This window comes from Gordionus sp. m RMFG-2023, chromosome 3 (assembly GCF_954871325.1).
Source record: "Gordionus sp. m RMFG-2023 chromosome 3, tfGorSpeb1-WG-v2, whole genome shotgun sequence".
NCBI lineage: Eukaryota > Metazoa > Nematomorpha > Gordioida > Chordodea > Parachordodidae > Gordionus > Gordionus sp. m RMFG-2023.
Window position 1 is genome coordinate 36,215,547 of NC_088777.1, and position 24,308 is coordinate 36,239,854.

Below are 24,308 nucleotides of genomic sequence, written 5' to 3' on the forward strand. Positions count from 1 at the left end.
ATTAAGACTTATATTAATATCGTTTAACCAATTTTTAGCATTTATATCGAAGAATGACATGGTGCCCAATCGTGTTAAAATCTGGGATGTGAACCCTTTGACAAAAAAAAGGGTCCAGGTCCGGGTGCAGGACTAAAATCTAAAAAGGACCCGGGTCCAGGGTTCGGGGAACATAAAAATAATGACTCAAAATAAGATTTCTTTTCATTCATTTATTATTATACTTCAATATATACATATTCATAATTTACAAATTAAATAATTTATATTTTAAAGGTTTAATTCATTCGCACAATCTTAATATCTTCTAAAATATCATCCTTGAAATTTCCACATAAATTAGACAATATAAATTTCAAAGATGAAAATTCAAGTTCTACCCTTACCTAAAATAGTTATCTTATTGTACCTGTGTCGCCGGTACATCCATGAAGATTCTAGATAAGATATATAATTCTGAATATATTAAAGAATTTTCTTCCCAGAATTTTAAAATATTTGTATCCTTATTTATTCTCTTAACTTCTAAAAGCATTTCTATTAAAGATGCAATAGGCATTTTTTGATCCTCCTTTCTATCTGATGATAATTTGATTTTTTTTTCTCTATCTAAAAGTAAAATTTCAAGATAATCAATGTTGCTTCATTATTATTATTATCTAGATGGTCTTTAGCCATTTATTTTGCTCAATACTCAATAAAACTTAATATCGAAGGCCTAAATATATAGAAGCATATATAACACTATTTTGCAAATATTGTTGCTCTCGAATTTTCATGTTTTCTAATATTTCGTATAAAAGGGACTGTAAACTTTCTTAATCTAATCGGCACTTAATCCATATGCCATAAAAATCAAATTAATCTTAATATTGTATTTTTAAAGGAACTAATACACTAGTAGGGTCCTTTATTTGCCACCAATCATCTTCCGACAAAATGACTTCACATGTTCCTATAATGAAATCATTACAGATATCTTTCAAACTTAATAATCGTTCTAGCATCATACAAATTGAGGACCAACGTGTTGTGCATAATCATTTAAATTAAAATATTAATCAAAGTATTTCTAGGAATGTGTTTTGATACTGCTTAAACAATATTAGCATATTAATAAATTTACATAATAAAATATTATTACCTACACTATAAAAAAATTTATATCAATTTCTAAATAAAAATGGAACTTCAGGAAGAAAATTGAAAGAAAAACTCGAAGATAATAAATGATTACACAAAAAAAGTTAATAAAATATATATTTTTTGCTCTCAATTTCATTAAAACCATAGGAAAAGAAATAAGATAGATCTCATGGTACCCCAATGAAGGATTTTACCTTCTTCAGCAGATTTTCGGAAATCTGCCGGTCCTATTTTTTAAGCATTCACTCATCTCTAGGGTGATATGTACCTTTTTTTTAAATAATTTTTTTTCTTCTCAGTTCTTTTTTATGTTATAGATTTATACATATATGTTTTTTTAAATTTATTTTTAATATATGCTTATTTGTTTTTTTAATATATATTTAAATTTAATAAAATTGAATTCCTAAAAAAAATATTTTTATAAAAATTTTTGACACCTAGAACCCTCCACTTTTAAAAAGGGTCTAGGTCAGTGTTCGGGTACAACCAAAATATGAGGGTTCAAGGTCTGGGTTCACATCCCTGGTTAAAATATTGAAATGTCAGTTAAAAAACGTTGTTTAGAAAACTTTTAATAAATTATTATGTGATATTCTTCATTATGATTAAATTTAGAAAGTTTTAAACGAAAAATCATCCTAAAAGCACTTTCCGTGTGTAATTATATTTTGATTTTTTTCATTCACATATGCCGTTTTTGTTAATAAACGGTCTTTTTCTAAATTATAAATGTTAAGATCAGATTAAATAGTTTGGCATTTTTTAAACATATTAAGGATATATAATCTTCGCAAAATTCCAGCGAAAGTTAGACTTTATATAAATATTTTATTTAGAATTCAACCCTTGAGTGATAAGGTGAAAAATAAATAATGCAAGTGGTTGTGTGTATATTTTAGCTCCATTTTAAAACTTCTATATCTGATTCAAACTCTATTAAGCTTTGATTAGACATTTATATTAAACTTAAATAAATTATAAATACTGTAATGAGATCCGATGAGCCATAATGATAGAACCGTAATCTTTCTGATAAGTTTTAAAATAAAATATGGTAATGTTAGAAATCGTGTAAACCGGACCAAAAATTAGGCCTTTCATGTTACTAGGGATATTATTCAGAAAGCCCAAAGATATGCGATTAATGGATCCAAGGGGTGTTGAAGGTTTTGACAAATGTACTATTAACGCCTTTAATCAAAAGATACTTGATCAGCATTATAACTAAATGATTTGTCTCTTACTTTCCGGTAAAACATGCATCTTTTAACAAGGAGGCACCATTTACTAGAAAGAAAGAATATATCTCGACATGTCATTTATAATATGTTATATATTTAAGTAAATATATTTAATGTGATAAATTTTTTTTAGAGAATTGGACTAAAAATGGATCTAATAAAAAGATTAAACCTAATTAAAACTTAAGGAATATCATTGAAAGAGATACGCCCTATTACTACGATATAATATGGAATCTTATTAATAGTCGAATTCTGTGGAGTTGTCATAAATTCAATGCGTAACAGAATAAAAGCTGTTATTAGTGCGAAAAGGGATGCAAGCAAATAATAAAATAATGATCAACATAAATTGCAAATCATAAAAAAAATAGGACAAAAATTATGAAATATTTTATTTAATTTTCTTACAAAGTTTTAATAAATAAAAATAATTCTTTCAAATTAAATTTTATTGTAATTTAAAATTCATCCAAAAATCATCAATGGGGGAATATTATAATAATGGGTAATATAATAACCTTTTAGACCATAACAACCCTTTGCTAATTTATAGAACATTTAAAACTACCCTCAATGCGTTCTTTAATAAAAATGACGTGATCTCTTATAGAGCCTAACTTCAAACAGCCATAGTAAAACGGGAATATTGATAAATCCTATGAAAATGACAATAAATAGCTTTAAAGCTTGAGTGTTAATAATTATAAGAATTATCCATATATAATATTTTTATATCATTATCACTGTAAACATAATTTTCATAGAAATTTAACTAAATCATCTTCATTTTTTTTATATAAAAGATAAATAAAAAAGTAAACAAGGTTAAAATAGTATAAATTAAGTATGAATCAAGTTCAATTTTTCAGGAAATCTTTGATTTTCAAAAATCTTCGAACTGCGTTAGTGTGCCCGTCTTTGTAAAGATAGTTGACTCCTCTAGGGAAATTAAATTCTTGTTTCTTGACTTCTAAAATTATATGGTAATAATAAAAGCAAGTCGGAAAAAACAGTTTAATATAATTTTAAATGGCTTTTATTTATTTCTCCAGCATTTAATTCGAAATTTCCACCATTTAAAAAAATATTTCAGTATAATAACAATTTTTTTAGTATTTTTTTAATTTTACCAATTTAAAAATAATCTCAGTATCTTCGGGTTAAGACGAACGCGAGACAAGGAGAATGTGACCCCCCCCCCTCCCCATGAAAATGTTTTCATCATACTTTTTATATTGATATCCAGACGAAATCGGCTTTCATTTCTTTTAAATTGATAAAACCTTCCTTCTGGAAGTAAAATAAACGAATTGTTTTGTCGTTATCATAAAACATGAAGAAACATCATTTTCTATTTTATTTTTTATAGCGCGGTCCAGTTCAGTGTTTAAAAAAATAAATTTTAGATGGGGCTCGAGCCGATTTGAAAGATTTCATTACTAACTTAAGCCAAATGGTTCATAACCCCCCCCCTCCTACCGTCATGTACACTACAATTTTTTAAAGAACTAAAAAATAAGTTAAGGATTATTAATAAAATACATTTATATTTCAATGGTGTTAAAATATAAGCAGTGCTTAAACGTGAGGAAATATTAGGGGCCTGTCGATCCATAAATTTTTCATCAATTTGATCTGATACCGATATTTTATTGGTTTTTATTTAATATCTATTATTTTCGAACCAATATCATAAAAATATCAATATTTTCTATTTTTAAAAAAAATCAACAAACTTTCACAAACGATTAAATTATGTTTTTTAATCTTCAGAAGTTAATATTTGCAATGTTTATGAGTCAATGTAATGATGTTAAACAGCTCCATTTAGCGATTTTTAAAAAGGGCCAAATCAAGATTTTGCCAATATATCATTACCTAAGCCTCTAAGTTCGCCAATAGAAGTTCAAACCTTTCTTTTATCTATGGACAAAATCAATAAACTTGGGTGTTTTACTTTTGGCCAAATTCTTGAGTTAATTATTTTTAAAAAGGCAAATCGAGCTATTTAACACTCTGAATGCGACTCGTTAGATATTTTAAAATCCTTTACTTGTTGCGGATAATATAACAAAGAGTAGTACAACATTTTTAACTACCTTTTTAAACAATACTACAAAAAAATTTATTTTTGTTACTTTCATAATTTATTATTAATAACCTAAAACCAAAAAAATATCGGATCGGATAGGTTTTTTAAAAAATGTTGTCCCGTATCTTTTTATAAAAGCTAAATATCGGGGCCGCAAATATTTAATATAGGCATAGCCCTAGAAAATATTAGTATCAAGGATTTCTGCAAACCAATTCCCAGCGATAATATTTATTAAGATTTAATTTTATTAAAACGGAATTTTTTTTATTTTGCATTCAATCTAGTGGTTATGGAGTGAGTGGAAAGTTTTAGTTATGTGAACCAAGCAGATTTTTTATTTTATTACAAAAAGGTTAAATGAAAAGATATGTATAAAAAATATGAAAAGTTTTGTTCCTTTAATAAGTTAAACTCTAATCCAATATTATCATTTTCATTGGTGATGTTTTATGTTCAGCCATATGATGAGATGAGAATTCTAAATCTATTACAATGATATTTATATATTATTTAGCTTCTAGTGGAAATAAATGTGAAGACAATACTGTATTGGACTAACTATTCTTTTATTTTACCTAACCGTTTACTGTATAATTCATCTCACTTTCTGAATTTATTGATTTAATATAAGTATCTTAATATTTACCATCCCATCGATGCATAAACAAAAGGTTAAAACTGAGTCGAAAGTAGATTAAAAAACACTGCCATTTAAAATATTTAAACGTTAGCCTATTTTTAAGAGGGGGTGCCTACTCATAGTAGGGGGTCTCCGCGCCATTAGTTCAGGGAGAATGGGAGCACTGTACCCAATATCTAACTTATATTACCGTAATAAGCAAAGGCCTTATTCCGTAATTTAGGAAACGAAAAACATTATTAATTATTATTATTCTAACCCTAACCCACATCCTGTCTTAGTTTGCGATGCATTCAAATATTTTTGCGGTACTCAGTAAGCGGTAATACATATACATTCAATATTTCACAGTAATGCAATGCGCAAACACATAACCTCTGTATTAAAAAAAATTTTAGCCGGAAAAAGAAAAATATTAGATATCTCAGTTAACACACACGGTATGGATAAAATATTAATATACCTTTTTTGTTTAATAAAGTATCCACATTTTTCGATTGGCAATTTTCTTTAGCTTTCTTACCAATTTTAGTGAAAAAATTGTCAAAGGTATTCTTGAAGAAATAAAAATTATCATAATATATACAATTGAAAATCTCATATTTAGTGAGATGTAGAGGATAGAGGAAAGTAAAAGAAATGGAATACTGAGGGTGATTTGTTGTAAAACATTTCAACAATGGACAAAAGCATGAGATCTCAACATATTTATACAATAATTGTTGAATGGAAAATAATTTTATACTATTTTGTCCATTGTTGAAATATATTACAACAAATCGTACACGCACTTTAAATAACTTTATAAGATAAGCCGCCAAAATATTAAAATAGATTAAATTGGTTTTATTGTATGATTTAAAAAAATTTAAAGATTACAAATGGAGTAAATTTTTAAACTAAATTCAGGATCTTATTAATATGAAAAATTGAGATATTACTTAAATAAATAAAGACTAACCCCCTTCCCCCTTTATAAGAGAATTATAAATTAATTACTATATTTCTTGGTAATGGAAAAAAATCTCAACGGAAAAAAGGCTGCGTAGACAAAATGTGAAGAAAAATATCTGTAAGAAATGTCTTTGGAAAATAAATCTACAGGGTGGTCCGATTTAAGTGACACCTTTTTTCCCATCAGTATTTAAGATTTTTCGTCAAATTTTACAAAATGATAAAATAACTCGTTTTTAAAAATGGTGCAAAGTTTTATAAATTTTTCTTAATAGGTTAAGAAAACATGCAACTTTATTTAAAAATAATTTAAAAAACTAATTATTTAGATACCAAAAAAAATGGTATTTGATAAAGATTATTTAAGTTTAAACTCTAAGACACTACATTATGGTGCTAAACAATTATTTCAGGAATTCCCAAATAAAAATTGGTCTCTTCCACGACTCAATCGGCTCATTAGCAAAATTGATACCATGTGATCAGCAGAGAAAGGGTATGACGGGAAGTGCTAAAACTAGAACAAATATTAAATTTGTTGATACCCTTGTAACGAGTATGAAGACCAACCGGGTACTCACAAGACGATTTTTCAAATGTCTAGAAATTGGTTATCACAAGCTTCAGTGAATCAAATTATTAGTAAACATTAGCGGCTAAAATGTTTATAAGGAAAAATGTCTATCTTACAACTGCGAATAAATTTGCTCGTTTGATTTCTGCTAATAAAATTTTGGGTAAATTCAATCCAGGGTTGATTCATTTTATTTAGTTTGCCAATGAAAAGCTATTTACTGCGACTTCACCCTTTCATTTGTAGAATGATAGGTTTATGTTACATCTGCCACAAGAAAGAGAAGTCAGTGCTACTCGAGTACTCAAGTGGCATTCAAGCTTTTCAAAATCTGTCACGATTTCGATTTGTGTTTCATATTTTAGTAGCACTCAAATTTTTGTATTGATCTAGGTGTTAAGATAAACTGATCTTGTAACTGAGATATCTTATTTATCGCCCACATTAAAAAAATTGTCTTACGAGATATTTCAGCTGGATTAAGCACCCTTAAACCCATAATTTGCTAGAACACGAGACATCGGACTTGATTCGTCCATCGTCATGGCCTCCAAACAGCTCTGACTTCAACAGTGAATTATGTTATTTAGGGTATTCTGGAGGAACGTGTGTACCATACCACAATTATTGATACTAACCACCTTAAGGCAAAACCGGAATGGAAAATTTTCGATCTTGCTATTAAGGATCTGTAAAAGTAGGCCCGGCCCGTACCCGTCCTAAGGGCTTCGGTTAGATCGGGCCAAATATTTTTTAAAAAATTCGGGCCGGGTCTGGTTGGGCCTTAGAATTTTTTTAAATATATCTAAATTTATCAATTTTATGTTGAATTTTTTATTTAAAATAGAAATATGTGATTTTATTTATAGAAGCTGTAAACATTTCTAAAAAAACGAACGCGTTCGCGTTCAACGTTTATAGACAAAAATCGAACGCATTCACTTTCAAAAAAGGAACGCGTTACGTTCGTTCAAAATTTTATGATAAATTTTTTTTTATATTTAATTAAATTATTTTAACACAATATATTAGCCATGTTAAAAAATAATAGTTTTATTTTGATAATATAATTATAAATATAATATAATAAAGTGAATAAAAAGATATTTTTATTTATAAAAAATTTTTCTTATAAAATTTTAATAACAATTGTTTTTCAAAATTTTCATCTGATAGGCAAACACTTAGCAGTTAATACGACACCTAGCTATACTAAAAACGCACTCTACATGGGCAGATGAGAGGATTGCAGTATTATACTTAATAAACAACTCTTTTAACGTGGGAAAACATTTATTACTTTGTCCTTGCTTCAAAAAATTGAGATAAGTTATCCTCCTCCAATCCATCTTTTACTTACTCGAAATTAATTGCATTATCATTTCTAGGGTTGTCAATGCATTTTTTCATCAATAACGCTATAAGTTTATTTTTTATATGTTCGTTCTGAGGAAGTTTTATCTATGGTCATTGAAGCTTGAATATTGGATGTATGTTGCAGAAAGAACATATTGTTTTTCGTATATATGTTCAAATCTTTAAAAAAAATACAATATATGCAATTAATTTGATAGTAATAGGTTTAATATTTTTATTAATCCCACTTAAGCGTCTATCAATAGTTGACCATAATTTAGGCCACTAATTTTTTTAAATTTTAAAATAACTATATCGTTATAGTTGGGGTCAAATAACCTAAATGCATTTTTTTTTAATTTAATAATTTACTTATATTATATAAAATAATTAATATTACAATCAAATGTCGTTTTAAATTGGAACTTGAAGATTTTGAAACTATATAATACTTTTTGGGCACATTTTACATTTGGTTAGTATTGAATTAGTTCCTTCAATATAGGATGTTACTGTAAAATATTTATCATATTTGGGCCATGATAAGGTTAATTCATCTAATTTTGAATTTTCAGAATCAGATAATGAAATAATAATCCCATGCTTATAAAAATCGAAAATTAAAATATAAACAATAATATTCAAATTAATTAACTATAATAATGGTGTGTTAAAAAAACTGAAATGTGAAAAGGAAAAACAGTTGATTATAAAATATAAGACATTTTTCTTAAAAATTTGGATTAATATTAAATTTTTCATATAAATAAAAATAAAAGGTGTTTTTAAAATTGAACGAACGTTAAATTCGCACGCGTTAAAAAGGAACGCGTTCATGTTCAAAGTGCGTCAAAAATAAAAGGAACGCCGTTCACCATTTTTTCCAAAAAGACGAACTTCGTTACAACACTAATAGAAACTAGACGCCATATGACATATATCTTTTATTTTGAGTAATTATAATATTTTAAAAGATTTAATTTTTATATTTAAATAAATTGGGGCCGTAACGGGCCGGTAAAATATTTTTAAAAAAAATTTAGGTTCGGGCCGGCAAAACTTTTTGAAAAAAAATTCGGGTTGGGGATGGGCTTGAAAAATTAGACCCGATGCAGATCACTACTTGCAATCATAAACAGTGCTATACGAAAATGGAGAAATCGTTTTCGCACGATGAGGCCACTTTGAGAATACTTTGATGTGATTTTTTGTAATAAAGTTCATTATTTTTTATATTAAATCTAAACTTTAATAAATAGGTAATTGTTTTGTTTTTTAATTTTTATATAAGGTTATATATATTCTAAAACAAAAATTCACAAAACTTTGAAAAATTGTTAAGAATGAGTTAATTTATCACTCTGTAAAATTTCGTAAAAAAATAGGAAAAACTGACGGAGTTATGATTAAATAGGGTGTCATTTCAATCGAATCTATTTAAAAAAGAAAATATAATAAGAAGTGCGATAAAAAACACTTGAGAGATAAGGAGTGGGGCGGGGATTAAATAATTTAATATTTTTAACAACGCGTAGAAAAGATTTTCAAGATATACAAATTTATTTTCCAAAGACTTATATTCCTATAGATATTTTCAGTATTTTTTTTATTATGGAAATTTTCTTTCCGCTGCTTTTCCTCCTTTATATTTTCCGCAATTTTGTCAGTTGAGTTTTTCCCAAAAGCTTTTTTTCTGTTCATTTTATTGGTCGTTTATCTTTACACCTTTTAAAAATGTTGAAGGGTACTAAAGGAATCTCACAAAATTTTTCTAAAATATAATTTTTTATAAAAATCGGCTTATAGTTTTACAAGTATATTCAAAATTTAATAGTATATAATAAATGGTGTCTCATACCAAACGTTTCTTGGTTTGCTTGTCTTTTTTATTACGAATCCTCGTAATAATGTCAGTAGACGCTTTAATATCTTCAATATTTGGAGTGTGAGAATTTTTGCAAAAAGACCTTTTAAACATTTATCATAAAAAATTTAAAAATAAATCAATATTATTATAAGTGATTCAAATGCTTTTGGTATAAAATAGAAAATTTAATAAAGAATTTTTTTATCCAAACTTCATAATCTCAGAATTAGGCCTTTTTTCTTCATTGAATTTTGTGTCAGTCTGGTTAAGATTATTAGATGAGTATTTATTCTCCAACATTTTCAATTTAGTTATGTTTATCTTGATGATAAAATATTTCAAGTACTATAAATATAAAATCTTTAAGAATTTTAAGTCATGCGAAGAATGTAAAGATTTTCTTGTAAAGCACATATGTGCTAAAGCCCTGCTCTCAATGGTCGGATTTCGACCTTGGGTTTAAAATTTAATTTGGACTGGACCAAACTTGGACCTGAACGAAATTTTAATATTTTGTTATCTTGACATTTTTTTATAAATATTCATTTTCAAGAATAATATAAATTACTCTTTATTTCCCTTCAACGTTTAAAATTTTTCTGCCTTTGTTGAAATATGGTATTTTCCAACAGTCCAATAAAAAAAATTACCTATCTCGAATCTAAAATTTAGGAACTTGAAGATAAATACTCCGATTGATAACGTCGGACAATTTTTATTGGATCAGGTATGAACTTAAAAACTGTCTGATATAGGGCTTTAATATAGACCATTCATCTTAAACCAAAATAATACTTCCATTTTAGGTGTAAATTTAAAATTAATTTTTAAATATTATGAATTGTGAGATATGAATTTACCAAATAATGATAAAAAGTTTAACAATTACATTTGATTGCCTACTCCAAAAATTGTAAGGATTATAAAAATTAATAAACTTGTTGTTGGACGATTTGTTTGGTACCGTAAGAGAGATTAGTCTTCACACAATGCGATACTTGTGATACAATGCCATTATTATTAGCTCCAGTGACAGAGGTGTATCCTTCAAAATAAGCTATTTCTTTGATATTCCTGATAGATATGGTAAAAGAAATCTTTATTAAATTTTGTAATTTTTATTATTATTTTCTTCTCTCCTGTCTATACTCATATTTTTTCTATATTTCGCTCCTTATTAAAATATTACATAAACTTAAATGTGTGCATAATTTACTAACGGATCAAGCACATAATCATAGCTGTAAGCGACCATTTGATTTTCATCATCATCTTGCAATCCTGCTTTATGCCCCATTCTATTAAAAATTCTGTCTTGCCTGTAATTCAAATCGTATTGTACCATTATTTGGCACAATTCATTCATAATCTTCTTTTCGTTGAGGTTATAAAGCTGGAAATTGACCTTATTTTAAGTCATTAAAAATTATTATGAAAAAAATGTAATAATTTTATATAATTAATTTAAATTAAACCTACAATGGTAAGGTAGGGAACGGGAGTGGTGAGGGTGAGCCATAGCTTCCCCTCCCCCCATTTTATAACTTTTATATCTCACTAAAATTTTTATATTTAGCTTTTGATATTTTAGACATTAATTAAGTTAATCATAAGCTAATTATAAATATAAAAAATCATGAAAATTAAGATCGTGTTGGAAATAGAAAAAAATTACCTTAAATACTACATTTCATTACAATATTCATAAATTATTTTAAGGAAGTATTAGAATCGGTTGGTCCAAAATCGGATCGGCAAAAATAAGTCCAGAACCAATCCTAAATATAGGCGGATTATTTGCCGCTACTAACCCCTTCTTAAAATATTTTTATGATAACTCATTTAACAAAAATTGGCTATGCATTAAAAATTATATATCTATCTTGTGCCAATACACACTAATTTACATTTATAATCAGGCCCTTTTAATAATGGCAAAAATATCGGTACAACCTTAAGTGAGCACAAATTGAGCGTTTGGGTTTTGTAGAAGCCAATAAAAATGAATTGATTTAAATCACCAAGATTTTTTTAAAAACTCACTGATTTAAATCAATATTTAAATATGATTTTACATATCACATTAATCAAATTATTAAATAGAGATAGACTTAGATTAGCAATTTAAATTAAATAACCAAATTGCACTAGTAATCATCAATTGTTAGAGAAAAACAATTTAATTACTTGAGCTTATTTTCTATCTATTTCAATATTTTACATAGTAAAAAAAATCTGATCCTAATCGTAATATAGTGAAAAATTATTTAATATTATGAATAAATTAATTTGAAATGTTCAAAAGTTTATTTTGCCATAATAAAAATTAATATGTTTATATAAATAGGAAATACAAATTGTTGTTTATGAGTAAATAACGTAAAAGTTTTGAATTAAAAATATATCTGTGATAAAATTTTATAAAAATTACAAAATACTACATAAAAAATATACATATTTATACATCCATGTTGTTCTTATTGATTGGCTTAATGGTGGGGGTGGAGATTATCATTCTCATTTGTAGTATCATTTAAAATATTGATGACTAAAACATTTTCCTGAGAATCCTGATTTTTAAAATTTGGTGCTTGGGTAATATTGTCGTATGTGGACAAATTTACCTTAATATTTATACTTAGAATAAATGTATTTATTCTTAAAATATAATATAATTCATAAAAATGATAATTTTAGCCTGTTAAATTATATTTTGAGCATATCATATTAATATAGTGCATTTTTTTGGGCTTCATGATAATTTTTGCATCGATAAACTCGATGTATTCTTTAAAATACGAATAACATATGATTCCGAAAATGAGTACCTAATTTTAGATATGCAACTTGGACACTTATACTTAATAACATTATTATGAAATTCGTAACTAAGTTAGTCGAGCTAGAAGGAAATAATAAATGTTTTCTAACGCCAAACGCTAATTAGCATGGTATCATTTGAAATACTTTATTTATGTCTAAAATGCTCAATTTGTGCACACTAATACTCTCTCTCTCTTTTCTTTCCTTCCTGTCATGTATTAAGATATAAATAATTTAAAGATTAACCTTATATTTTTATTTAAATATATATGAAATCGTGAAATCCTTTTGAATATAGAGAATTCTTATACTAGTTTTTAATTAATACAAATTCGAGTCCAGATTTACAAAAAAATAATATGTTTTATTGCAATTACAATATACAACACTTCCTTCTTGGCATCATCATAAAAAACATTAACTATTTACCTGTCTCAAATTAGGAGTAATTATGTCTAACAAGGCAGGAGTAATATCTAAACATGCGTTATCGAAATCGAGATGAAACTTGACTTTGGTAGAACAATGTTTTAGGAATGATTTAATCAAGTTGACCATTTTATAAGTTCTTTGAGATGCCTAAAAAAGAAACGTATAATTAAGAATACTTTTGTCTTAAAAATTTTTTTTTTATCTATCCTCTTTTCATTCCTATCATTATGATTTATGACAACAAGAAATTTTATCTGCAAAATAAAACTAAGTGTGATTATCCCGGCAAGTAAAACAATTGTAAGCTTTTAAATTGCGAACTTCAGGCTGAATCCATAAAAATAATTTGCATGAGTTGTGAAAATTAAATAAATGAAAAAATACAACAAAAAAATTATTATAATATAATTTAAAGAAACAATAAAATAACAAGTGAAAGAAGGCGTGATGTAAATGGAAAAAAGAATAAAACAAAGATTATCAAAATCAGATTGATGAATATATCTTTACATTACACCAAGCCCTTCTTTTACCACCATTGATTTCAAATCCAATGACAACCAGTTATTTGATGCCCAACAAGTGGACCCAGAGTATTACCTCATATTCCAACTACTAACTTAGATTATCCCAAATTTTTAACATTCAATTTTACACCTACTATTTCACAAATTCCAAAAGCTGCTCTCAAACTAATTTACCATGTCTACATCAATCCCTTAACAAAATTATATAAAATCCAGAAGATCGAAATGGGAAATATTGTGATTTTTCCCAAATTTAGTATTGTCAAACCCGCCAAAGGGTAATTCACACCTACCAGACAATTAAGAAAAGGATTGAAAGCTTTGACATTAATTTTGAAATCACCCCACATCATCGATACTACCAATAAATCTTCAAGTAACCCCTCACATAAACTAATATATAATAAGATCAATAATTTCAATCTCAAAGGAGCCATCCGAGCTCTTGAAAATGAAAACTCTTTGGCAAATGACAAAGCATAAGAAACCAACTTTTAGAAAAACATCTAAACCCAAATTATCCGCCCCCTCCAGATACTGCCCATAATAAATGCAAGTTTATATATCTTCAGGATAAGTCTTAATAGCTGCCAAATCTTTCCCAAGAGATTCAGTTCCAGGCCTTGGTTACTTCCGTCCATCATTTGTTACCTACCTCTTAGATTTAGACACTTCTGAATTCTTACTCAATTCATTATCAAAAAATTTTAATTTAAATATCAATGAAAATTGCTATATAATCTTGCCCCATTAATCTTTGATCGATTAATGAAAAATCTGAAAACCAAAGGTCGAAAAAGCTATTAGAATTATCTACCGTGGAGTCATTTCAAAAATTATTTGTAATGGCCTTAAATCATATCTTCAATCTAGCCCCTTATCAAGTTGGGTTTAGAGTGAAAGGTAGCTGCAAAGATACAATTCACTGTGGTTGATTAGTTTTGTCCAACCTCAAATCAGAATTTATTGTAAAACTTGACATATTTATAATTCATTTAATAGGAATAATGTGATCGATATCTTCTTAAAAACTTTCCCTGATTATCATAATCATATCCATCTCAGCTACGGCATCCCTTCTTTACTTGGGTTCAACGATCATTATTAAATCGGTGAGGAACCTTCAGTAGAATCCATTAGGACACTTGATTTTTTGTTATACACTTAAGCACCTTATTGGTGGCATTGCTCTTTTATGCAAACTCAATCTGCACGTTTGGTATCCAGACGATTGTACGATTTCGGGACATTTCATTAATTCAGCAATGCCTTGATATAATTAATAAACATTTTGATCTAATCAATTTATCCTAATACGACAAACATCCTTACAAGATTTCATTATATTAGGAGCCCTGTTAGGAGGTTCAGATTTCAAATTTTTAAATAATTACTTACTGTCATTATTCCTCAAACTACTAGTTTTAAATAAATTACCATTTAATCCTCAAAAATGCCCCTTTAATTTAGCAAATTCAATATTGTTTAAAAATCTCAGGTGCTTCCGCGTTAGAATCGCTTTTAAATATGAACAAAACATTTTAAGAATGATGCAAATATTAAGTTGATTTTAATTTCCAGCTTGAGACAACTCTTCCTTGCAAATCGGGAGGCTTCGGACTGAGATCTGTGATAACTATTGCCCTTGTTTCTTTCATATCTTTTACAAAATCCGTAAAACATATCATTTCCCAAATCATTTCAATTGATAATAATAGTATGATGGAAGCATTACATTGCTGAAACATCAATGCCTTACCAAATATACCTCAACAAAAAAGACTAATATCTAGGATTGGTATCTCGTTCCTTGGCTTACCTCAACTTGAGCGATGATCACCAATACAAATCCCTCCTCAGGACACTTAATTTTAACAACTCCAGCCATGGATGGCTTGATTCCTACCCCAGATCTTAAAAAAAATAAACTTATAAATGACGTCTCTTTTTGTGCAATCAGTTTGCGCCTGGACATATCATTTTAAACCAATGCACAAAGTTGGGCAGGTCCTAAAAGAATCTAGATACAGATTCTTCATAAAAAAATGGATCTTAGATATTAGTATCTTATCCAAAATATCAAAAAGATACAAGATAAAAGATACTTGTATCTCTTGCCAAATGAGGGTATCTTAAATACAAGATACTTTTATAAAATTATCATTACCAATTTAGAATAGTATATAAAATACATTGATTAAGAACATAACATAAGCATATAATAAGAATTATTTATAATAATTAATAGAATATATAATGATTAGTTAATTATAATAATCCGGCAAATTATTATTAGTTTAGCCCATTCATAGCATAGTCAGGGAAGGGAGACTAGTATTTATAAGGTGAGTTGAAATTTTGCAAAAGAATTTTTAAAATAGATTAAATTAAATCCTTATTTTTTAAGATATTAAATTTTTAAATAATTTATTATTAAAGCCTTTGCCGTTTCAGGGCATTTAACATTGTGCCAAAACTAAATAACCTTTCAACTGGAGCTGATTAAGACATTGCAGTTAGAGATCTGCAAAGTTAGGCCCGGCCCTAAAATGGTTCGGGCCGGGCCTAATATTTTAAAAAAAATTCGGACCGGGTCGGGTCGGACCTTGGAAACTTCTTTAAATATATCTAAATTTATCAATTTTATATTGAATTTTTTATGTAAAATATAAATATTTGATTTTATATATTGAAACTAAACGACATATACATATGTCTTTTATTTTGAGTAATTATATCTAATTTAAATAAATTCGGGCCAGGTCGGGTCTGTAATTTTTTTTTAAAAAATTTCGGGTTAGGGCCAGGCCGGCAAAACTTTTTTAAAAAAAATTTCGGGCCAGGCCGGTCTTAAAAAATTAGGCCCGATGCAGATCACTAATTGCAGTATTATATTTTTAAAAAAATTTCTAAATGGAAGGATAATAATTAAGAATTTCTAATGTATTTAGACGGTCTTTAAAATAATTTAAAACTCCAGCTCAATGTTATTTATATTGAACTCAGCAACATTTGTCTCACCAAAAGAAAAATGATCATCATTTTCTGTATTAGATATTAAATCCTGGTGGTATAGTTTGAAGTAGATTATATACTACTGATACTAATTTGGGACTGCTTTTAATAATATAAAAGCATTTTTTTATCATTCGACAATTCATAAGTTCTTAAAATATAGATGTGATAATAATGCCAAAAAGTTTCATCATATTCATCAACATAAGAAAAAAAAATCCCAAATTTTGCCCATACTATTTTGGACAAATTTTAATAAAGGTAGAAAATATTGCAATTTAAATTTTTAAGTTTACATTAGTCCCTTTTAACCAAAAATAGTAAGGGCACTAATTCCATACTACTCTGCCCTTCTAGTTTGTCGGACAATTAATTGTTTCAAATAATAATTAAAATGCGATTTATATTTTAACAGTTAAGTCATACTATCGTATGGCTATTCTATTTGATTATGCATGGAAATTTTAGCTGATTACCACCCCTGTTATTTCCCTTTTCATTAAGAAAATTTGGACCTTCCACTTATGCCCCATAATTTTATACATTTTCCCATTACTCTATTTTATTTTGTATAATTATTGGTTTTATTTTATTAATGGCATTAATGAAGCTGATATACCGGGTTGAATTATTTTTTTATAGTGGTAATTTGCTGGTTTTCTTCTTTACTCTTTTAGATACAACTTATATTGGGTATAAATGCCTAAATGGTATCTCTAATTTAAAAAAATAATAATATATAATTATATTGTAACATAAAATTATCATATAAATAATATACTAGTTTAACAAAATTTGTATGAACCCTTTATCATTTTTTTGTTTGTACAGGTTTGGTTAAACTTATATTACCTTTTTTGATTTAAATTATCCAAAAAAATTTACATCTAAAATTTTAAGATTGGGATTTGATTCAGGGGAACTTATTCCCATAATTTTCCTTTCACTACCTTCTTCACTACCGTGAGTGTTAATCATCCTACAAATTAAAAAATATCACATAAAATTGGTAATTATATTATTTCGAGTTACATTTAATTTATATATAAAATATATTTTTTATTTATTTAGTTTTGATGTTGTAAATTTTTATCTATCTATTTTAATCAAATAATTTTGGTTGTGGAAAAAAATAAGGTTATAATCTGTGATATGTAAATTTTTTAAACATGAATATTAAAAAGAATCTGTATCATTCTTTTCTGAATAAATACAGATACTAGTATCTTATTAAAAATGTCAAAAAAATACTGAGTACAAGATACAAAGGATTCTGTAGGATGTGTATTAAATTGTTTTTTATTATTTTTTGTAAAATGTTTATTTCTATTATTATTATATATTTTGAGATTAATTTGAATAATAAAGGCTGATTTTTAATTTTTTACATTACAAAATAAAAGAATAAGAAAAACTCGTTTACTATTAAAATACATTACATAAATGGCGCAGTCTATAAAAAGTCTAACGGATTCAAACCTGTTACAAAGATTGGTACAACTTATTTCAAGAATTTAAAAACACAACCAAATTTAACATCATCACAAGAAAAATCTCTGTTATTAACAATAGGGTGTGATACGTACAAAATACTGGTAAATTTATGTACACCTGATAGTCCGGGAAATAAAGAGGTATTAGAAATACATAATATTTTAATGAAGCATTTCCATCCTAAACCTAATATAATAGTAGAGAGATATAATTTTTATCAATATAATCAACAAAATGATGAAAAACTAATAGACTATATACAAAATCTAAGAAAATTAGCAACGACTTGTGATTTTGGTGAATATTTAAATACTGCATTAAGAGATAAATTTATATTCGGAATAAAAAATCCAAAAATTTTACAAAGATTACTATCCGAAGACGATATAGACATAAATAAAGCTATTCAGATAGCTACTGCAGTAGAAACAGCAATAAAAAATACAAAATGATGAAACTAAAATCGATCATTTAGAAGAGAAACATAATGAAAATATAAATAAAATTAAAAAAGTTAATAATGATAATGATAAACAAACAAAATCATATAATACTAATGATAATGATAAACAATTAAAATCAGATAATAATTATAATGCGAGCTACAAAAAACCAAATCTGACACTCCTGTGGCGGAAACCACAGAAGGGAAAATTGTTTTTTCAAGAATGCCACTTGTTATAAATGCAACAAAATTGGGCACATTGCTCGAGTCTGTAGAAAAGAAATAGTGAATTTTATTAATAATAAAACAAACGAATATAATCCAGAATTTTGGGTGGATGTCAAAATAAACAACAGCGATATAAGAATGGAATTGGATACTGGAGCTGGAGTCTATAATTAACGAAATAGATTGGGAAAATAAACTTAATCATCATGAATTAACGAATTGCATGCTAAAACTTAAAAGTTATACAGGAACCAATATACCACTATTAGGTCAAACTGTAGTAAAAGTACAATATAAAGGGCGAACATTAGAACTACCTCTCATAATTACAAAAGGATATACCAAAAATCTAATTGGAAGAAATTGGATAATTAAATTTCCCAAAATGACTGAATTAACTGAAAGGACCCTACAAATAAATATTATTAATATACAAAATAAATTTCCTCAATTATTTACCAAAGAATTAGGCTGCTTGAAAGATTATAAGGCACAAATATATATGAAAAACGAGAAACCAATTTTCTGTAAATCACGTCCCGTACCATACACATTAAAAGATAAAGTTGAAGAAGATTTAGATAAATTGCAAAAAATAGGAGTACTAGAGAAAATCAATCATTCACTTTATGCATCCCATAGTAATTGTTCAAAAGAAAAATAAAACATTAAGAATTTGCAGGGATTTTAAAAAAACTATAAATCAAAATATAAATATTGATTCATATCCAATACCAAGAATCCAAGATTTATTAGCCAATTTGGGAAAAGGAGAGGAATTTTCAATATTGGATCTCTCAGATGTCTATTTTCAAATTAAAGTGGAGGAAGAGTCTCAAAAATATCCTGTAATCAATACGCATAGAGGATTATTTAAATATACAAGAGTACCCTTTGGTATATCGTCTTCTCCAGCAATATTTCAACGAGCCATCGAGAATTTATTAAAAGGTTTTGAAGGAGTAGCTTGTTATTTAGATGATATTATAATAACCGGGAAAAATAGAGAGAAACACGAAAAATTTAAAAAAGGTACTAAAATGTCTAGATGAAAATGGAATCAAGCTAAAAATAGAAAAATGTAAATTTTTCAAACAAAATGTCGAATACTTAGGACAAAATATTTCAAAAAACGAAATTACAACTACCGAAAAAAATACTGAGGCAGTAAAAAATGCACCAGAACCAACAAATTTGAAACAATTACAGTCATTTCTAGGGTCAGCAACATACTATTCAAAATTTTCGAACGGGGAAACAAAAAGGAGAAGTTTGAATACCACAATCAAAAATTTCAGACAAAGTTTGGTCGCGCCTTTACAATTAAAGAAAAAAAATGGGAAGAAGCCATTATTAAAGGCATACTCGGATCACAACGTTATGAAGTAAGTATAACGGGTAATACGATTATACGTCATACGGATCAATTAAAGAAAAGAACCGAAAATGTATTAATTGAAGAATACGAATTAGAAGAGAGTACTGAAGTAGAAGAGAAAACCGAAGAGATATTATATATTTTGAGATTAATCTGAATAATAAAGGCTGATTTTTGATTTTTTACATTACAAAATAAAAGAATAAGAAAAACTCGTTTACTATTAATATACATTACACTGTATCTTAGATACAAGTATTCACTGTACTGAACTTTGCCAATACACTTGCAACAAATGTAATCAGGTCACAGACTGATTTTGCCACCATGCACTCTATTGTAAATTCATATCAAATATTAATCGACACAACAAAATAAACATACTTATTGCTAGATTTCTCAGTAAGGCAAATCTCCCGGGAATTCTTGAACATACATTCTGCATAGATAAAAAACGTCCTGACTGCAAAACTATAGTCCCCTTTGTATCAGCCAAGCCCTTGGTCATGGATTTTATTTGCATAGGCCCCCTTGCCCCTTCTATTAAAATATATGACCAACTTTTCAGGGTTGAGTCATTAATATGACAAATATATTCCTACCTTATGGGTAATAACCACTTTGTCCCCATCGTAGCTATATCATGCTCTGGGAAGCTGCATTGAATCTTTCCAAAACGGTTTCGAAATCCATAATAAAAACACATATCTCTAAATATTGATATCACAAAAATTCGGTCTAATTATTTTTAATTTAAAAAGTATTGGCCCAATTCATTCACTTAGCATTCTCCTTTTTAATTTTTATGTTTTTTTTTTAAATTTAATAAATTTGTTCTTTTTTAAATATTTTTCATGTATTTTAATATAGATTTATATGTAAATTTTTAAAATAAAAAATGATTTTTAATAAAAGCACTACCTGAAAGTTTTTTTGTGGAAAAGCCGAAATTTGCGTGAATGATTGCGCGCCAGAATAGGCTATATTATGTGAGCGGAAATTTATCGCGAAAATGACGTTCAGGTAATTCAAATAACCGTAAAGCGAATATGTTTGATAAGAATTAACGAATTTTTGCAAAATTTCGTGAAAACTTGTCAACCAATCTAAGGCGTTTGTTATCTAAAATTAATTTTTATAATTTTTTAAAGCTGTTTTATTTTATTTTATAAGATTTAAAAATTTTAGATATAATATTATTTAATTATTGAGAGAAAATAAAAATTTCTCAATAAGTTTATAGACGTTTTCATAAAATATTGAATTTCACAAGAATAAAAAAAGTAAACCGTGAGCTGAAAAGAAAATAAATATGTTTAATGGTTACCTTATGTTTAATAGAAAATTTAAAAATCAATTATTCGTAGGTATTTATTAAACTATTTCCTCCCCCATTAAATATCAAATATCTCTGTAAAAAATAAATCCAATTATATTAAATGGTATAATATATATAAAATCCTTTGAACTAGAACTAAATATAAATAAAACCTTTTTCATAAATATATCGCTCGTCAAGGAAGGCAACCGCAAATAATTTTCGAACAAGTTCACGCTCATTTTGTCCATACTAAGCGTGTTATAAGATAGTTTCAAAATTTTGGTCAGATCTCTTCAAACAAAATAAATAAAAGGTGATGAAATATTTTTTTGAGTTTTTGTTTCTTAAAAATTCCCACTTTTTTCCTTTCCTTTAATTAAAAATTCTTTCATTTCTATTTTTCATTATCTTAATTGAAAGTTTAAAAAAATTCTTTTTTTGATCCACAACATTATAAGTATAATTTAATATTTATAAACATTTTTCTATCCGATAATAATAAAATAGGAAAAAAATGAATAAATCATGTAAAAGAATTTTTTTTATATTATTTCTAGTTTTTGATTTTAATTTACTCGCTTAGTTTATTGTTATGTCCATCCTTTTCATCGTAAAAGAATACAGTTTTCAGCAAGTAGTCATTGTTAAAAGTTTTATCCTTTAGGAAACTCCAACAATTATTTAAGCTTATTTGTTCTAGGCCAAAATCATCCATGGCTGGAGAAATCCTGTTCATAACATCGTCAAGAGTTATAGTAATTGCAGAACCTCCTTGGGACTTTTTATGAGCTGTGATAAACTACAATATGTAAGTAATTAGTAGGTAAGAGCAATAAATGTATTTAAATGGGTGGGAGTGGGGGGGGGGGGGGTTGAAATAATTTTTTTATATAAATAAGATGACATCTAAACCATAAAACTTCAAGTCAAAAGTTAAAAAATACATTATTTAGAAAGAATAAAATATATGCATTTTACAAAAATTTTATTTTTTATATATAATTTACTGTTGTAAATGAATGTGTTCGAAGTGATTATTAGTATATAAAATTCGTTTTTTGTGAAAAAAATAGTAAACAGTGTTAATTTAATTTTAGATGAATTTTGAAAGTAAATGCATTCCTTTTTTTTGAAAAACGCATTCGTTTTTTACGATTATTTAATTTTAAAAGTTTGTTATTTTTTTTAAAAAATAAGTTTTTATAAATATTTTTCAGCAGGTTTTCCTTCCAGGCTAGTGTCTAATTTACACTCCAATGAAAAGTATGTTATCCTTAATTATAAAAGAGGGAAAAAAATGTAAGCCTGGTTTGTAATATTTATATTAATTTAATTATTAAAATTTCAATCATTTTAGTGATAGAAGATTTTTAATTGTTTTTTATAAACAATAATTATTCGATTTTGTAAAGGGAATATATAATTTATAAAATGAAAAGATAAATTTTTTTTTGAAGAAATTAATAAAATAAAAATTTTTTGTAAAATCTTTAAAAAAAATGTTTCTTTTTATATTTTGAAAATTAATCATAAATTTTATTAATAATCTTAATTTGGATAATCTTGTTATTTTTTTTGGTCTTTTCTTTTGGACTTCGGTATTTAGTTCCCGATTATACTTCTTAAATAAATAGATTAACGGCTTATGATCCGTGTAAATTATAAATCTTTTATCGATCAAATACTCACGACATTTGAATCCAAAGATAACCGCTAGGGCTTCTTGTTCAATAACAGAATATCTAGTTTCCACTTCTCGGAAAACTCTCGAAAAAAATATGATGGGTCTTTCCACACCATCAATTAAATGTAATAATGCACCTCCAACACCTTTGTTAGATGTATCAACAGCTCATATGATTTATAAATCATTGAAAACATACTAAAATCGGTTCCTCACCAATTTTTTCTTTTAAAATTTCAAAAGCTTTTTGTTGTAATTTTCCACTCAAAATGAACACCTTTTTTTAATAAATCATACAATTGAGATGCCACTTTTATAAAATTCTCCACAAAACGATGATAATAATTTATCATACCCAAAAATGATTGCAACTCCGCTTTATTGGTTGGCGGATTCATATGTGTTATATTTTTTAAATTTTTCTCAAGAGGTATCACCTCCATTCCATTTACTTGATGTCCTAAGTAGATAACTTCTGTTACCTCAAGAACACTTTTTTCTTTACAGGCCCTCAGACCTTTATCACGAATTCGCTTGAAAACCTCTTCCAAACGCTGATTATGTTGCTCTTGTATCAAACAATAATACCATGGGATCGACTCAAACGATGGATCAAGAAAATAACGACTAACTTTCTACCATAGATCAACAGATTCAAGCATGGAAAATTTGATGCTCAATGGCGAAGATGAGGAACCAGGAACATCGAGTATAAAAGAATATTGTTGTAATATACGTACATAGCAATAAATCATTAAAGATATTTGTATATATTAAATTTTTGTAGGGAATGTCACTGGCCCATAAAGGGGTGACATGTCCTAGTTTGTAATATTTATATTAATTTAATTATTAAAACGTCAATCATTTTAGTGATAGAAGATTTTAAATTGTTTTTTATTATATAAACAATAATTATCGTTGATCTATGGGAGAAAGGTAGTTATCGCTTGAGTCGATCCAATGGTGTTATTTTTTGATACATCATTTCTTTCATCTTGTTTGTTCAACTCTCGTACCTTGAAAGATGGTATTGAATCATTGGAATTTATGAAATTTAGATAATGGGGGAGGGGGAGGGG

At 27.1% G+C, this 24,308-nt stretch overlaps 1 protein-coding gene across 1 annotated transcript in view; it reads right to left on the minus strand.

Annotated features, from left to right (window-relative positions):
- Nucleotides 1-3,117: 3,117 nt before the first annotated feature.
- LOC135926417 (chromosome transmission fidelity protein 18 homolog) overlaps nucleotides 3,118-24,308 on the minus strand; it is a 45,178-nt gene continuing 23,987 nt past the window's right edge. Inside the window, exons 15-24 of the mRNA XM_065462291.1 lie at nucleotides 22,118-22,341; nucleotides 21,713-21,833; nucleotides 21,143-21,343; nucleotides 13,132-13,281; nucleotides 11,100-11,284; nucleotides 10,818-10,953; nucleotides 10,091-10,200; nucleotides 9,871-9,979; nucleotides 5,592-5,682; nucleotides 3,118-3,363 (exon numbers count right to left, since the gene is read on the minus strand). Of these exons, the coding sequence (XP_065318363.1) occupies nucleotides 3,251-3,363; nucleotides 5,592-5,682; nucleotides 9,871-9,979; nucleotides 10,091-10,200; nucleotides 10,818-10,953; nucleotides 11,100-11,284; nucleotides 13,132-13,281; nucleotides 21,143-21,343; nucleotides 21,713-21,833; nucleotides 22,118-22,341 (1,440 nt within the window). The 3' untranslated portion in view covers nucleotides 3,118-3,250. The remainder of the gene's footprint in view (nucleotides 3,364-5,591; nucleotides 5,683-9,870; nucleotides 9,980-10,090; nucleotides 10,201-10,817; nucleotides 10,954-11,099; nucleotides 11,285-13,131; nucleotides 13,282-21,142; nucleotides 21,344-21,712; nucleotides 21,834-22,117; nucleotides 22,342-24,308) is intronic.